This window comes from Zalophus californianus, chromosome 6, assembly GCF_009762305.2.
Source record: "Zalophus californianus isolate mZalCal1 chromosome 6, mZalCal1.pri.v2, whole genome shotgun sequence".
Lineage (NCBI taxonomy): Eukaryota > Metazoa > Chordata > Mammalia > Carnivora > Otariidae > Zalophus > Zalophus californianus.
Window position 1 is genome coordinate 23,406,813 of NC_045600.1, and position 17,272 is coordinate 23,424,084.

The following is a 17,272-nucleotide window of genomic DNA, read 5'->3' on the forward strand; positions in this document are numbered from 1 at the left end:
AGCTTAATTCAGCATGTCCCTTCAAGGGAAAAAAGCAGCTGTGTTCTGAAACGTGAGTAATAACACCCTCTGACTTCTATTGAAATGACACCTGAGACAGAAGAGGGAAATCCCTCCCTCTGAAACTCAGGCTACAAATCAATCTCATCACAAAAACTGGGTAAGAGGAAGGATCTGCCCACCTATTACCAAAACAGCTTGAGATCCCAGAACAGAATGAACTATGAACTTTGACATCTAGTCCACAAGGAGAGAGGTTTGAGAAGTTCTGATTACCTGGACCTGTTATAGTTGCCTAGCCTTCTCGAACTTTTCCACCCAAGTGCCAATAATACCAGGGATGGAAAAAAGAAGATACATGATAAAAATTATATGTCTTTGAATTCTTAGTTTTTCTTAAAACCTAAGATTCATAAACTAACTAAGATCCACACTTATTTGCATTCTTCGGCATAACATATCACTTTGGTCTCAATTCAAGTTTTTACTCCAAATCAACAATTAAAATTGACTTCAAGAAAATGTGTCACTTTCACTTTGTGACTCTCCATTCCCCTGGGTGCACATTTATATACGTCAGCATTCAAGGTATTAGATTAAAGGACTCTTGCTTTGTTTTGTTTTCTTTGGTTTCTATTCAACCACTGTTCATTTAGTGGGCACTACGTATTCTTCCTCTGATGTTCTCCCCAAAATTAACTTCCTCAGTATGTTAAAGGTTTATCTTAAGAATTCAAAATTGATTTCCAAAACCCAATCTTGGCTCTTTACCTAAATATCAAACTAAAACTAGTTACACTCTTTCTATACTGTGATCAAAGTAGGGAACACATCTTTGCTGACATATTTCTTCTCAATGATGGTTTTGGGGGCTCTGAATAGAAAATCTTTTATCACGTTTAGAAAACCTGCCGGTATCTACGTCCTGGAAAAGAGGCATTGCCATGGGACGCCTGGGTGGTCAGTCGGTTAAGTGTCTGCCTTCGGCTCAGGTCACGATCCCGGGGTCCTGGGATCAAACCCTGAATCAGGCTCCCGTTCAGTGGGGAGCCTGCTTTTCCCTCTGCCTGCTGTTCCCCCTACTTGTGCTCTCTCTCTCTCTCTCTCTCTCTGACAAATAAATAATATCTTAAAAAAAAAAAGAGGCATTGCCTTCCTAGAATAAAGAATTCTGGAACGTGTCTAAAGATGACTTTTCACGGCTGATCAGATGATATATGTGAAATTAATTGCAAGATAAAATGTGGATAGAACAGAGAAAGGAAGTCCAGATACCCCGATCAAATAACTCCTTCAGTTCTCTATTCTGCAAATAGGTATCTAAGCCAGAAGATGCTAAGTTCAACTTGGAATGAGATTTTTCCACCTTCATACTTTCCATAAATGAACTATAATTTTTTTAAGAAGCCAAAAATGGAATCATATTACATGATTCCATTTATATGAAAAGTCCAGAAAAAGCAAGATTTATAGAGATAAAAAGCAAACTGGCAGTTGTATAGGGCTAAGGATAAGAGCAGGGATTAACCGCAAATGGACATGAGGAAAATCTAGGGGGTGGGGTGATGGAAAGTTCTAAAATGTGATTGTGGTGGTGTTTGGACAACTCTATACATTTAATAAAAATCACTGAATTGTAGGCTTACAGTGGATGAATCTTGTGGTATGGAAATTATATCTCAATAAAGCTGCTTGAAGAAAGAGAAAACGCAAGTCTTTAGGGAAAAAAAGGATGTTTCAATTAGGCTTTTAATGATCTAAATATCATGAGAAATTTCTGGCTAATTAGAAATGTTTAAACACAGCAAAATAGGACATTGCTTAAATTAACTGAAAATGACTCCAAAACAGGCATAAAGCACTCTACTTTAGGAAGTGCTTGTTTATATCGATCTTTTACATTTCTTTTGTGAATTTACATGGAACATTTGCCCCCCAAAAAAGTGTTTTGGGCTTTTATTAGTTTGTCATTCTGATAATCAATCTCCCAAGAAAGAAGGTTAAACTAGTAGCACCTATAAAATATGATGGAATAAACAAGCAAATGAAATATAAAAGTTGGATTATTTCCTTTTCTGAATTTGTTCCTACTGAAAGGTCCTAATGAGGAAAGAAGTAAAAAATGAAGGGGTCATACTGAGAATCATGTGTGTTAGGTGCTCAATCAATCTAATTTCGTCTTCCCGGATCCACAGGAGGAACATTTCCCCAGCTTCCTTTGGGTTTTGGATGGAGTCATGTCTGAGAAAATATGGGCAGAAGTGATGTCCATCACTTCCAGGCAACGCAATAAAAACACATCACAAGGGTTGCTGGAGTGGTGGGGGGTGGGAGGGATGGGGTGGCTGGGTGATAGGCATTGGGGAGGGTATGTGCTATGGTGAGCGCTGTGAATTGTGCAAGACTGTTGAATCACAGACCTGTACTTCTGAAACAAATAATGCAATATATGTTAAGAAAAAAGAAAAAGAAGAGGATAGCAGGAGGGGAAGAATGAAGGGGAGTAAGTCGGAGGGGGAGACGAACCATGAGAGACGATGGACTCTGAAAACTGAGGGTTCTAGAGGGGAGGGGGGTGGGGGGATGGGTTAGCCTGGTGATGGGTATTAAAGAGGACACGTTCTGCGTGGAGCACTGGGTGTTATGCACAAACAATGAATCATGGAACACTGCATCAAAAACTAATGATGTAATGTATGGTGATTAACATAACAATTAAAAAAAAAAAAAACCACATCACATTATATCCAAGCTCTTTCTCTCTTCCCTATGGATAGGGCTGGAAGTTAGAACTCCAAGATGGTAAACCCAGGCCATGAAAGAGTCCTAGATGCCTGAACTACTTCCTTGAAGAGAGTTGGCATTGGCACTGAATTTTGCCTGAAGGAGAAATAAACCTGTCTTCTGTCGAGCCATTGAAATGTTGGCACTGTTTGTTATAGCTAATTGCCCTAATTACCCTAGTTAGTTATTTAATTATCTTAACTGATATAAGATGCTATAAGACTCAAACTATATTTCTTCCTTTCTTCTTTTTGTCAACTAGACCTATTCTTTCCCTCCTGCCCACCCTTCCTCTTTCTCTCCCTGTTCTCTGACCTCAAGACTCCAGTTAATGTTCATTTCTGAGGCAGAGAAAGAAATACATGAGTACTATTCAGCATGCACTTCATGAACACCCTTCTTCAAGAACCAGAATATTTGAATGGGATAAAGTAAAAATAATAGGCTGTAATTTTTCATTCACAAGAGCCAGAACGTGTCTCAAGACTTGGGTTAAAATGTTGCATTATCACCAAGAACAATGCTTTGCCCGCCTTCTGAGAAAAAAAAACCCTACAGTTGATAAATGCTGGGAAAGAAATGTCAGAGTTGGCAGCCACCTTCTGGGTCATGAACTTTTGCTTTTATTTTCTGAAGCTTTCAGTAGTGGAGAAGTGCATTCTGGTTGCTCTAATGTTTTTGGTCCACCCCTGAGGATTATTTCCCCCAAAACAATAAATTACCATTTAAATTCATTTTCAAGTTGTTTCCTTATCCAGATGCCCTTTCCTCCTTTTCTGCATAAAGAGCAAATGCAAGGAAAGAAGAGAGGACCCACTCCAATTCAGAAACCATGCCCTGGGCCACACTCAGCCCGTTACCCTCACCCCAGCCCTTCATCTTGTCAACCCCAACTCCCCCCAACTCCATAGTCAGAACACAAAATAATTCAAACAAAAAACAGCTCATAAAACAGTAAACAAAATAAAGTCAGTTTTTCTTTTCTTTAAGAACAAAATGAAACTTGAGGGAAAACTTACTGGAGTTACAGTTTATCCTGATACAGTCTAGATGGGGAAAAATAAATGAAAGATGAAATTGCATCCTTCAAGGTAACAGCTGCAGACATCCAAAAACAATCAGTCCACCCTTCCGGGGACAGACACACGCAAGAAATGTGGCCATTTTATATATATACAGTATGTACAAGTTTAAGGGTGGGTGTATATGTACAGTATATTGTTTAGTAAAGTTGGATACATATATATATACACACACACACATATATATATACACATATGTATAAAGATATATACTGGTATACATATATATCCACAATAGACACCGAGTATGCTGCTCCTTTTTTTTTTCAAAAACCTACTCCTTTATATAAAGTATTTCAAACCTGAACTTTGAAATATTAATTTTGTTCAACTTGGAAAATTATGTAAAAATTTCTCCACCAAATGCAGGTTATAGTCTAGTTCCCCCATAATGATTTTCTTAAAATTTATCTTTAAAAATAGCATCAACACAATTTTTATATTAGTTTTCCAAAGATATATTACCAATCTGACACATTGTTTATATTTTTAAAAAATCCGTCCATGAAGTTTCTCAGTGCAGTATTTAACCCTTTCTCTTTTTCTAAAAACAAACTCCCTCCACCCTCTTCTTTGCTAGGGCCCCAGATGCTATAGAAATTTACATAGGCAGACATGCCGTTATCCCTAGAGATAAGGAAAGGGTTAATACCACCTGGTCATTTCCTGTCATAAAATGGCCACTTGCAAACAGCTAACCGCACAAACACCCATCCCAGATTTTAGAGAGGTGGGGTTGGGTGTAGGGTAAAAGGAGTTGTACGATGTTATCACAATTGACTGTGTTCTCTGCTATTGTTTCAAAGGCTCCCAGACCAACCCACTCATGAAGCCCATCTTCGTCTTCCTGCCTGAATGCTCAGACGGAATCAAGTGCCTACAGCATTCAAGGAGAAGGCGAGACAGGTATATGGGGAGGAGGTCTTGGGCACCTTTGACATCCTACCTATTTCACTCTAATTCTGCATCTCGAGGGAAGAAAATTCTTTGTTTTTACATTTTTTGATGGGAAATAGAGGGAAGAAAGGGTGGCTAATTTTCCAGTCCTGGTAACCTGACAGGGCATCCTATGCCAGAGTTCTGAGTATCTATCCTTTTATTAATATCTGTTTAGAGTCATGAACACCCAGCACAAAAGGTCTAGAGTCAATGATTATATTTGTAGGGGATTGGGTAGAACAGTTAAAAAAGGTCTCAGATTAGTTGTGACAAAGTTGCCCACTTGAAGCTAAATTTGACTTATCATGGTGGGAATTCCCATAAGAATTTGTTTAAAGCTGGATACTAAAAAGTAGAAGTAAGACAAGAAAAAGAAAAAAATGTTACAGGAAAAAAAATACAGTTGGAAACTGAGCTCCTCTGCCTAAGGCTGATCCAGTAGTTTTGGAGGACTCTTCAAGGATAATGCCACCATTTGAATTTCCCAAAGTGAACCATTTTAAGTAAGCAAGTGAAAGAGGAACCAGTGGCAAAGGACAGGGCAGAATGAAACTATGGACATCCAGACAGGAGAAATCTAGAACACCCAATCATTCTGAGGAAGGAGGTGGGATGCTTATTTGTTCCCCAGAAGAACATCTCTTGAGAAAAATCTGGGTTTGGTTTCGTGCGGTTAGGTTTGTCATGTGTCGTCAACCGCAACAGAAAAGTGGGAGCAAACAGCCCTGGAGCAACTGGTACGATCACCAAACAGAGGAGGCCATGCCCCTGGTGAGGACTGGGAAGGGGGAGGGCAAAGTAAGGAGGAAGGGGTGGGGCTTCAGCTACGGGTTGCACCTGCCATCAGCCAAAGCTGGAGAAATGCCCCTTCCTGATGTATTCAGGAGACAGGGGAAACAGTTGGATGGGCATACTTAAGAGAGGAGGGACGAGAAAGTGGGCCTAAAGCAACAAACCTGAGAACTGTCAACAAGAAGGAGTTGTCTTCCTTCGTTTCTATGCTGTTAAGGATTTTATTTTAATTTTTTAATTGTTTAAAGATTTTATTTATTTATTTATTTATTTGAGAGAGAGCACAAGGGTGGGGGAGGAGCAGAAGGAGAAGGAGAAGCAGGTTCCCTGCTGAGCAGGAAGCCCGATGCTGGGCTTGATCCCAGGACCCTGGGATCATGACCCGAGCCGAAGGTAGATGCTTAATGAACTGAGCTACCCTGGCACCCTGAGGATTTTATTTTTAGACAAGGACCTGGTCTAGAGAGGGGTGCTGGGTTCACTCAAATGGTTCCATGAACTGAACGGTGTCTCTAAACCAATGTGAGGACTTGGAGTTCTCCAGATGGTAGACAACTGGTTAAGCCAAGAAGTGACGAATTATTTTGATACTTTACCTGAAGAATAAGTGGTTCAAGGAAAAAAAAAATCTATCCCAGTGCCTTGCTCATAGGCTCTGAGAGGGTAGTCTTGATAATGAGGATGTATTTTTTAACAAAAAGTGAATCCAGGGAATTGGGCTGGGAAAGCAACTTCCTTAGATCTATCTTGAATAGCAGCCAAAGTTCAACCTCTGCCTTACCCTTGGCAAGGTATCTGAGGGGTGTATGTGTGTCTGTGTATGTCTGTGTTGTTGATCCTGTTTCATTTAGATGTTTTTTTGTTTTATTTTAGTAAACGAGAAATTATTATTTTCTAGATTAGTAAGCTTTGGGTTGAGAGCATAGAAGAGGTGAACGTTTCTAGGAATTGTGTGTTTTCAACAATGCACACTGTAAACAGTCATCAGCAAGCCCATATTGCCAGAGAGAGAGAGAGAGCATCTGGAGAATTTGAATACAACTAACCAAACTGCATGACACTCCCTCTGAGCCTCCACCATTGAAGGAGGCTTGCTGGTGTTCTGCTGAGGATTCAAAAGGGCCATGAATGAGATGCCAATACTGACTGACTTTTCAGCTGTATGGCTCAATTCAAACCAGGCACTAGGGAAAAAAGACTCCCTCTGTGCATGTTTAAAAGTTAACCATCATGAAAGCAGTTAGAAGTCATCAAGACTGCTACATCATTGAGCCACACAGTACTGACCCGTGGAGATAACAGATAACCCACGTTGATGCAGCATTTTAAGAAACCCAGGTTCTAGGGGCACCTGGATGGCTCAGTCATTAAGCGTCTGCCTTCGGCTCAGGCCATGATTCCAGGGTCCTGGGATCGAGCCCCGCATCGGGCTCCCTGCTCGGCGGGAGGCCTGTTTCTCCCTCTCCCATTCCCCCTGCTTGTGTTCCCTCTCTCGCTGTGTCTCTCTCTGTCAAATAAATAAATAAAATCTTTAAAAAAAAAAAAAGAAAGAAAGAAACCCGGGTTCTAGTCTCAGCTCCGCTATCGACTTTTTATATTAGCTCTGAAAAGTCCTACATTTCTTTATTTGTCTCACATCTGTAAAAGTAAGCATAAAAACACTTCCTTGGTTTATCTCACAAAATTACTGGCTGACTGAAATAAGGTTTTTAAATATTTAAATATACTATAATAGCAAAATATTATATGTTTTAATTGTAAGGGATCAAAATATGATTGATCAATAGCCAATCTCTCAACTTTCAAAAACAGACTGTGTGTTGTAGGATCCTTTTCACGCCTGCTCTTACCACACCCAGCTGTCTTCAGAGAGCAAGGCCCCTAGGAAAGCCTAGTCTCCTTGACATTTAGGCGATGGATATATTACATCAGAGAAATATATACTAGGCTTTACATCATGAGCTTATATGCATGACCAATTTGAAATAAACTGTAATATCATTTGTGCATATTCTAGAAAGGAGACAACTGAAATGGTAAACAAAATGATCATCGGAAGTTAGTTCTTGAAGAGCGTGAATGCAAACCCTGCTTAGAGATGTTTTCTTCTCTAACTAAGTAAAGGGAAATATGAACTCATAATAGGAGAAAACATTCACAAAGGGGTATATTTTGGGGAGGGAAGGGAAAGAGAACCTTTAAATAAAGCATGAATGTAAAGAGTTTTATATACATAGGCACAGGGAATTTCAGTTTGGTTTTCCATGTTAGGTTTGAAAGAGAGGTAAATATATTCAAACCAGTCATTCTGGTGAACCATATTCTTCAGGGGAAAAAAGAAGTCATTATTGCTTCCGAAAAGGACAGTGCTCTCCAACTCTGTCTTACCTAAGATACCTCAATTTCGGAGGAGCTAGACTGAGTGTATGCTAGAAGGAATCAAGAGGTAGATGCAGTCTTTTTGAGAGGCACTTCTCCCAGATGTGGGGCAAAGTTTAAAATATAAAAATAATGTTTCTAGGAATATACACAGGAACTCTACTAACCGCATGTGCTCATGCGTGTGCATGTGTGTAAAAGAGAATCTGTCCATCTCCTTCCTCATCCCCTTTTATCTTCCCCCACTTGTATCTTCTTCTAAGATATGAGACCTACCACAATTGGCTTTCTCATTTTATAAAACAATGTCTAAGAAGGAAAATCTATTTTCTGTTTAGGGACAGTATACATTTCCCCAGGATCCCATGGGGCTAATCATCCTTATATAAGTGCTTCTCTCTTACTTTGAAATAGATTCAGTTAAAAAAAATTGTCTTCATTTTTTTCTGTGAGCTATTTAGGATGTTATGTTCATTTTTTTATTTGTTTTTTTTAATTCTTTTTATTTCTTATGCTATTTTTCAGAGAAGTAAACAATCAGCTACTGGTTGTTGGTTTTAGGTCATATACACTCTTTTGTTGGTTTATTGGAGGTGGGGAGGATGGTGTAGGGAAGGGAAGGTGAGAGGGACAGGGGTATGCCAGCCCCTGCAGGCTGCTCAGTACGCTCTGTTCTCAAGGCTGTTTGCTATGCGGGCCGCAGGCTTTGGGCCTTTGAAGGGTTGAATACCATCTTTTGATTTACCATGGCTGATGGTGGGGAGGATTGAAAACTCAAGAACACAGAGATCCAGCAAAAAGAAAAACAAAACCCAAAATAACCAAACATACACATACACAAACCAAAGAAAAACCAACACACACTGACAACAGAAATCAAATGAGGTTGGACAAGAAAAAGGTCATAGTGTTGTAAAAGCTGCAAATTGGAAGAAAAAAAAAAAGACATAAGTAAAGCCACTGCTCAAAACAGTCCTCTGTGTCCTAAAGATCTTTAGGATCGTAGTGTAGGCATTTCCCAAGTGCAACCAGTCAACCTGACAGCAGGTAAGACTGGTATGGATTCCAAACTCCACCTCCCCACTAGGCCATCTAAGGTTTTATATGGTCTTGTATCTGGTACGTTTGTCCATCACGTCTTCCCCATGCCTCTGACAAACCATTCCACTGGAATCTTTGTAAAGGAGCTCTGTGTCCAAACATATGCTATATACCCAAATAAATCCATGGCTTAGAAAGCTTGGACTCAGCCATACCACTCATCCCGTTGACACAGGGCACTGACTTTCTACTGAGTAGAAATAAGGTTGGTTTCTTTCCTTCCAGAAATCAAGAGGTTCCCATCCTCCATAGAAGATCAGTTAGAATCCAGTCAAGAAGGTCAGTAGCAGGAGCGAAGTGGAGCTATCAGGAGGGGAGTTTACAAAGTATCTATTACAGATAATTACAGTGGAAGAACAGATCCTCTCCCAGTAAAGCTGTAAATTTGAAATTGTCATCATTTTTCAATACTAAGGAAAATTCATATGTATCACATGAGGAGGACAGAGGAATTGGTGAATAACAGTGTGAAACGACAATCTTGATAAAAGGGGCTGCTAGACGATGGGGAAGAATGTCAGGAAGGAAGAAGGGGATACATATCAGGGGCCACATTCTCCTTCCACATGTCAGAGACTCTATAAACTTACAGAATTATTTCTCCAATGGGACAAGAGAAACAATCTGACTTGTCCTCCCACTAGGAGAAAGTACAAGTTTGCCAGAATTCCCCATTTGTGGGGAAAGAAACAATGCAGTTCTCATCCTACTCACAAAGCTTATTCTCTCCAACCCCAGGCTCCCATTTTGCCTCCATTTGCTGTCTTATCTCTGCCCTCAGCTTTGACTGTTTTGAGTGGTGACCAAGCAGTTGGACTTAATGGCAATGTGATTGATCAAAAGATGGACCAAAGTAGCGTGTTTTACACAAAGCTAAACGGTTCCAAAAAACCAAGAAAGGAAACTTAAAAAATAAATAATCTAGTAAAAAAAAACAAAAACAAAAACAAAAAAACCACCACTGTCAGAAACCAGAAACTGACATCAAAACCTCATGCAGAAACAAGGAGAAGGTGTTTGTTGCTGTTGGGTTTTATCCTTGGTCTATTAAACAAGAGGTGAGCAGCTAACTTTTAAGAAACAAACAAAGAATTCAATCAAACCAATGAAAATCAGAAAAGAAAGGGAAGACAAGCCCAAACAAAGTGGCAGAGGGTACTTCATACGATACCTAAGTTAACCATGAGCTTGACACGCCCCCCATCCAGCTCCAAGCGCAGGGTGTCCGCAGAGTCCCTAGATGTAGTAGCCACCAGCAGTCCATAAGCTCGCTGGGACATGAAGCGGAAAGACACATCCTCTGCCTCAGTGTGCATGACCATGGGCATGATGATCTTCATGTACATGCTGCCATCGTAGCTCAAGATGGACGCCTCTGCAAAGAAGAATGGAAGAGACTGTCAGGATGAAGGATATCAGAGTTTCCCTTTGCTTCCAGGGTAAGGACAGTAGGGTAGAGAGGGCATGAAATTTGTAGCCAGGCGATTCATGTTGGATAGACCTCCAGTGTCACCACTTTTAAGCTATATGACCTTGGGAAGACCACTTAAACTCTGAGGTTCTATTTCCTTATTTGCCTTTAAAAGGCATACAATGGCACACGTCCCTGCCCTCCCATGCTCACAGACTTATCAAGTGTACCAAATGAAATAACAGATGTGAAGATGTTTTGCAAATGTGAAAATGCTCCCCACACATAGTAGTGATTTAATTTCATGTGCTATAGACAAAACAAAAATGCATTAAACAAAACTTAGACTCCTGAAAGTATTTCATGAAGAACAAGAGGAGGGTGCCTGGGTGGCTCAGTTGGTTGGGCGACTGCCTTCGGCTCAGGACATGATCCTGGAGTCCCGGGATCAAGTCCCGCATTGGGCTCCCCGCTCAGCAAGGAGTCTACTTCTCCCTCTGACCCTCCCCCCTCTCATATAAATAAATAAAATCTTTAAAAAAAAAAAGAACACAAGGAAAGCAGCAATTTATAACCACCAAAGCAAATAGACATTTGCCAGAACTTCTAGGAGGAAAGAGTAGCAGCCCAGCCTGGTCCCAAAACAGCCCTAGCAGCCAGGCACTGTAGGAGTTTGCTTGACTCATTCAAAGAAGATCTACAGAACCAGAGCTAGAACCACCACCACAAAAAGATAATGACACCCCGAGAATCAGTAATTCTACTTTCGTTCAAATAGCCCTTGTCTGAGGAAGGAAGAAACTCGCTTTTATTTGATGTCTGCTCTAGCCCAAGCACTTCGGCTAGGAGCGCCCCTACTCCACTCCATTATGTTAACTCTCTTAGTGGCAGATGTTAACATCTCAAAGTCAGACAGCCTGGATTTTAAGCCAGTATGTCCAGTACAAATCCAGGGCCCGTTTGCAACACCATGCTGCTCAAAATGTGAATTTGTTCAACTGTTCATTTAGCAAACATTTTTAGAGAACACCGAAAAGAGAATATCACTCACATTCCTATGAAGCCAACCTGCCACTGGGCTCAGTATCTGGCACTAAGTAGGCCCTCCTTAAGTATCTGCTGTTATCAAATAGTTGCTACCTACCTGCATGGACTATGGAGGGTTTAAAAGTGAAAGAGAAAAGGTCCTTGCTCTGAAGGGAGACATGGCATGTGCAAGTAACTGTACTAGAATATAAAAATGGTTAAATGACCCAGGAAATATATATATCAGTAAAGCCAGGGGCACTTAGGAGAGAGAGACTGTGGCAGTTGAGTAGAGAAGTGGGGGTATAGTTTAAGATGCTCTTAGTTTGTAATGACATCAGATTTGTCAGTAGATAAAATAACATCTCTATACACATAAAGGAAAAACAGAAGGGGAATGTTCAGACAAAAACAAGCTATTCAATTTAACAGAAGCCATCTAGCATATTTTGAGAAGTAGATATATAACAGCTATTTGAAATTACAATAAAGTCAATGGACTTGGGTAGATACTGGGAAGTAAGTGAATGGTTTTAGATCATGAAATACCATGATGCATTCATTTCTGATATTGTGTACCAGGCACTCTTTTAGGTGTTGTGGATATAACAGTGAACAAAAGAGACAAACATCTTCTGCCTTCATGTATAAAAGAAATCAGAATGGGAAGAGACCAGGCCAACCACCTGGAAGGTACTCAAGATAGTCTATGTCATCATCATATCACCAGCCTATTTACACAACACACAAAAGGTCCATGAAAAGCAATATAAATATACCTGCTCATTCCTGAGAAGCAACCATCACCTGGGTAATACCCAAGACATGCTAATAGCCGTACATTACCATCTGCAAAGTCTAAAAAGATCACAAATAAATGTGTAACAGTTGCAGACACTATCACAATAAAAGACATATTATGAAGATGTATTCTTAAATGGGAAACATAATCTAAATTTAACACATGCTCCAGATGTGAAAGAAACTATTTTATCTTCTGCAAGAGCAGAATCAAAGAAGATCAAAAATGATAGTTAAAATTTACTGAGCACTTCCTGTTTGCCTGGTGCTTTCTAGAACTTTACATGCATCAAGACATTTAATGCTTACAAGAACACCGCAAGGAAGAAAATTTCGTATTAGATATTATAGATACCAGGTCACAGAGCTAACAAGGGGTAGAGTTGGGAGTTAAACACTTCAGTTTGATTCTTATGGCTATATCCTTAACCACTCTGCCAAACTGTCAGAGGGCTATGCCAGGAGCACACCCGTGTTTCTAAGCACTGAAAGCATATCTATAATGCTTCATTCATGGAGTGTGGTATTCTTGTGTGTGTGTGTGTGTGTGTGTGTGTGTGTGTGTGTGTGTGTGATACACATGTTATTATTTAAAGCTGTACATTATTTATAAACATATAAAATTATATAAATATAAATACATACATTTCTAAATATGTTGTATATGAATATGCACAATGCTTTTTGTTTGTGTAATTATGAACACTATTAATTATTATTACTATGTGCCCTCTACTATACACACCCACACATATGTACACTCCTTTTTAAAAGAGATTATTCAGTGAGCCATGAAATGGTTGTTTTGATGTATTCAACTTAAATACAATCCAAAAGTAATGGTCACTTTTATCCCTCTGGATATGTCTAGTGCCAGAACATATGTATAAGTAAATGCATCTTTATGTCAATATTGGTACTATCAGAGAATAAATTTCATATGAGTATGTAGTTAAACAGCTTGTGGTACAAAAAAGTGTGTATCTCAATGTGTACCTTTGTGTGCATCTCTGTGAGTGTGTTCTATGATCAACCTAATATTCTTAAGGGGAGTGTGATGAAGCAGAAAATTAATATAGGAATCAGCTGAAAAAAAAATCCATTCCAAGATTCTTATTAATTTGCTTAAAAATTTTCAAACACAAGGAGCACCATGAATACAGTAATACTTTGAGGGAGAAAGTGAGTCTGAATAAGGAAAGTTATTCAATCTGAAACATGTTGGACTACTGAGTTTTGAAAGACCACATCACGGGATGCCCACATAATGGTACTCACACAGTTCCCCTATTTTGTTCCTCTTTCCTTATTTACTATCTCCTTTCATCTTAAATGAATATTTCCTGGCATACTAATTCCATTCCTTTAATGATTCTTTACTATGTTTTTTAGCTACTTTCTTAGTGATTGCTCTAGGTCTTACAATATACATCTTATCAAAATATACTTCATATTTATACTCAATTCCTATAAGATACAGAAACTTTACTCTTACATAGCTCTCTTCCCTTCCTCCTTATTTTTTTATTCTTATCCACATGATGTCTATATATGTTACAAACTCAACAAAACTTTGTTATAATGATTGCTTTTTAAAAACATGTCTTCTGGGGGCACCTGGGTGACCCAGGTGGTTTAAGCATCCAACTCTTGATTTCAGCTCAGGTCATGATCTCACGGTCGTGAAATCCAGCCTGCATCGGGCTCCACACTCAATAGGGAGTCTGCTTGAGATTCTCTCTCTCCCTCTTCTCCTCCCACTCTCTCTCTCTCTCAAAAGTAAATAATTAAATCTGTAAAGAAAAATTTAAAAAAAATGTCTTCTTATGAAGCAAAGAGAAGGGGCGCCTGGGTGGCTCATTCGTTAAGCATCTGCCTTTGGCTCAGGTCATGGTCCCAAGGTCCTGGGATCAAGCCCCACATTGGGCTCCCTGCTCCACGGGGAGTCTGCTTCTCACTCTCCCACTCCCCGTGCCTGTGTTCCCTCTCTCGCTGTGTCTCTCTCTGTCACATAAATAAATAAAATCTTAAAAAAAAAAAAAAGAAGCAAAGAGAAGAAAGGAGAGCTCAAATATATTTATAGAGTTGTTGTTGTTTTTTTTAATTAAGCTTATTATTTACCATTTCTGTCTCTTCATTTCTTCTTGCAGATTCAAGTTACCATCTGGTGTCATTTCCCTTCTCCAATATAGCTTCATTCATTTGTAGTTTATTGTCAAATATATCACAATTCTATACGTTATAGGCCCAACAATACAATTTTATAGATACTGTTTTATGCAATTGTGTTTTAAATCAGCTAAGAGAAAAAAGAAAAAGAAATGGGTAATTATGTTGTCTGTTATCATTACCTACATAATTACCTTTACTGGAGCGCTTTGTTTTTTCATGTAGGTTCCAATTACTGTCTGCTGTCACTTCCTTTCAGCATGAAGAATAAAAGCAGTGAGCACTTCTTATAAGGCAGGTATCCTAACCGTGAACTCTCTGAGTTTACCTGGGAATGTCTTTATTTCACCCTCACTTTTAAAAAGACAGCTCTGTCGGATACAGGGATCCGACAGACAGCCACACAAAGAGTGGCTGACACTCTTTGTCTTCGAATGTTGTCTTGCTGCCCCTGGCCTCCACTGTTCTGAAGAGACATCAACTGTTAATCTCACAGCAGCACCCTTGAATGTGACAAGTCATTTTCCTCTTGCTGCTTTCAAGATTTCTTCTTTATCTTTGGCTTCCAACAGCTTTACTTAGATGGGTCTGGACGTATATCTCTTTGAATTTATCCTACTTAGAGTTCATTCACCTTCTCTGCTGTGTAGATTCATGTTTTTCATTAAATTTGGGGAATTTTCAGTCATTAATTCTTTGAATATTTTTCTGTCTCCTTCTCTCTCCTTTCTTCCCAGTACTCCCATCTTACATACCTTGAACACTTAAAGATGCCACACATTTCTCGGGCACTCTGTTCATTTACCTTCATTCATTTTCTTTCTTCTATTCAGACGGTAAATAATCTCTTTCAATCTATCTTCCAGTCTGCTGATTCTTCTGACTCAAATCTATTGTTGAGCCACTCTAGTGAATTTTTTGTTTGGGTTCCTGCACTTCTCAACTCCAAATTTATGTATTATGACTACACTATCTCCAAATGGAAATTTTGAAGTTGAAAATAATATTATATAATGTGTATCTCTTTACTAATACTCACTCTTTAATGATTATCTTATTTTCCTTTTCTTTAAGTGTAGTTTCCTTAATCCTTTTAGCATATTTAACATAACAGCTTCCCTGGAGTCTGTCTGCTAAGTCCAACATCTGGAACCCCTCAAAGGCAGTTTCCATTGCCAGCATATATTCCTGCGGGGAGTCACACTTTCCCATTTCTATGCATGTTTCACAATTTTTTGCTGAAAACTGGACATTTTTGGTAATAGATTGTAGCAAGTACGGGTACTGCTCCCCACTCCCCCACTTGCCACCACCAGGATTAGGTCTTATTGTCTGTTTATTTGTTTGTTTAATGACTTGACTGAATGAATTTTGTGATTTACACTTTCCAGGCAGTGTGATGGCTCTGATTTCCCCGCTCAGATATTTCCCCCTGTTTTTATCTTTTAGGCTGCCTTCCTAGGAGTTGTTCCTGGGTCAGTAAAAGCCACTTATTGGTTAAATATTATACTTAAGTCCCTATAGTCAGTTAATTTTTATCCTTTCTCTGTTAAATGTGTGCGAATTAGAGACTTCTTTTGCAGTTCAGAGAGTGTAAGATTTTTGCCTCATGTTCAGATAGGGACTAGTACTTAGAAATTGCCCCTTCTGTCAAATTAGTTATGTGACTGCACTGTTTTGGCTCTCACATTTTTCTCCCTTCCATCTATAATCTCCCTTTTCCTTTTACTCAGTTAATTTGTTTTAAATTTTCCCTTTGAATTCTTGTAGTGCTAAGAGTTCTTAAGTTATTCTACACTGCAAATGAGCTACAGAATATAACTCATGGGAAATTCTTCTGTCCTTTATTTTCTTCTAGATCAAATTCTTAGACTTTTCTAAGCTACATCACTTCCTTTATTTTTATTTTACTTTATTTCTTCTGTTGTTTTGTATTTGCATTGTCATGTCATTGACTTTCCTGCTCATACTCAGGTGACCCTGTCCACAGTTTGTAATTGTTCAGAGGTTCAGGCACTTGACTTCCAGATCCATCCACACTTGAAAGGCTTCATATTTTTAGTTCTACATAGTTATTTTTTGTAGCTTTAGAGATGGTAAAATATGGGAATGAAATGAGGGGAGAGATAAGAGCTGAGGCAAGGCTACGTGTAACCTTCATTTAGCTGCCAAGACTGTGTTCTCATTTCTGAAGCTTTGTTAAGTGCCTGGAGCAGAAGTCACCCCACCTGGTTACAGAGTGTGTCCCAAGGCAATGGAAGGGGATGCATTAGAACTTCTGATCCATTTAGCCCTCATGACTTGTCTTTTTATTCTCAGTCCCACTGTCTATTCCTATTACATATATTTTCTTCCCACACACACTGCCATTTCCACTACTCTTCACTTAAAAGTGGGACCAGATAAGAACACCTACTCAGTCTATTTATTTTCCCTCTATAAAGTTATTATGGATGATTTTTAATGTTTTTATCAACTAGACAGTACCATACCCAAGGAGCACAGGCTGGGTTTGCAGCCGCATCCTGCTTGGCCATTCCTCTTAGCTTTGCTTCCAGATCATTTATCTTTCTCCTATTTTTTGAGATTTATGACACTGAGTTATACCTCTTTCCTTACTTGAGGCTAATGATTATTTAACTGGTATACTCTTTTTTGTTTAACTTGAAAGAGGGTATTTCTGGCAGGCAACTTTTCCCTACCATCCTCCTACTGATACTTTCATGGCCAACCTTGTACGCAAAGTACCATTAAATAATCACTCCCTCCAACCTGTTCTCTTTTGGTA

At 39.2% G+C, this 17,272-nt stretch overlaps 1 protein-coding gene across 20 annotated transcripts in view; it reads right to left on the bottom strand.

The window, feature by feature from the left end:
* The window catches only part of NRXN3 (neurexin 3), a 1,550,403-nt gene that overhangs the window by 955,582 nt on the left and 577,549 nt on the right, over nt 1-17,272 (bottom strand). For 18 of the 20 annotated variants that reach the window (XR_004820137.1, XM_035728036.1, XM_035728032.1 and 15 more), the window contains 2 exons: nt 10,249-10,452; nt 3,804-3,830 (listed from right to left, as the gene is read on the bottom strand). Coding sequence is in view for 19 of the 20 variants with exons in the window: in XM_035728036.1 (XP_035583929.1) it covers nt 3,804-3,830; nt 10,249-10,452 (231 nt within the window). In the remaining variant the exon portion in view is untranslated. The remainder of the gene's footprint in view (nt 1-3,803; nt 3,831-10,248; nt 10,453-17,272) is intronic. The other 2 variants (XM_035728025.1, XM_035728023.1) reach the window with 1 other exon arrangement.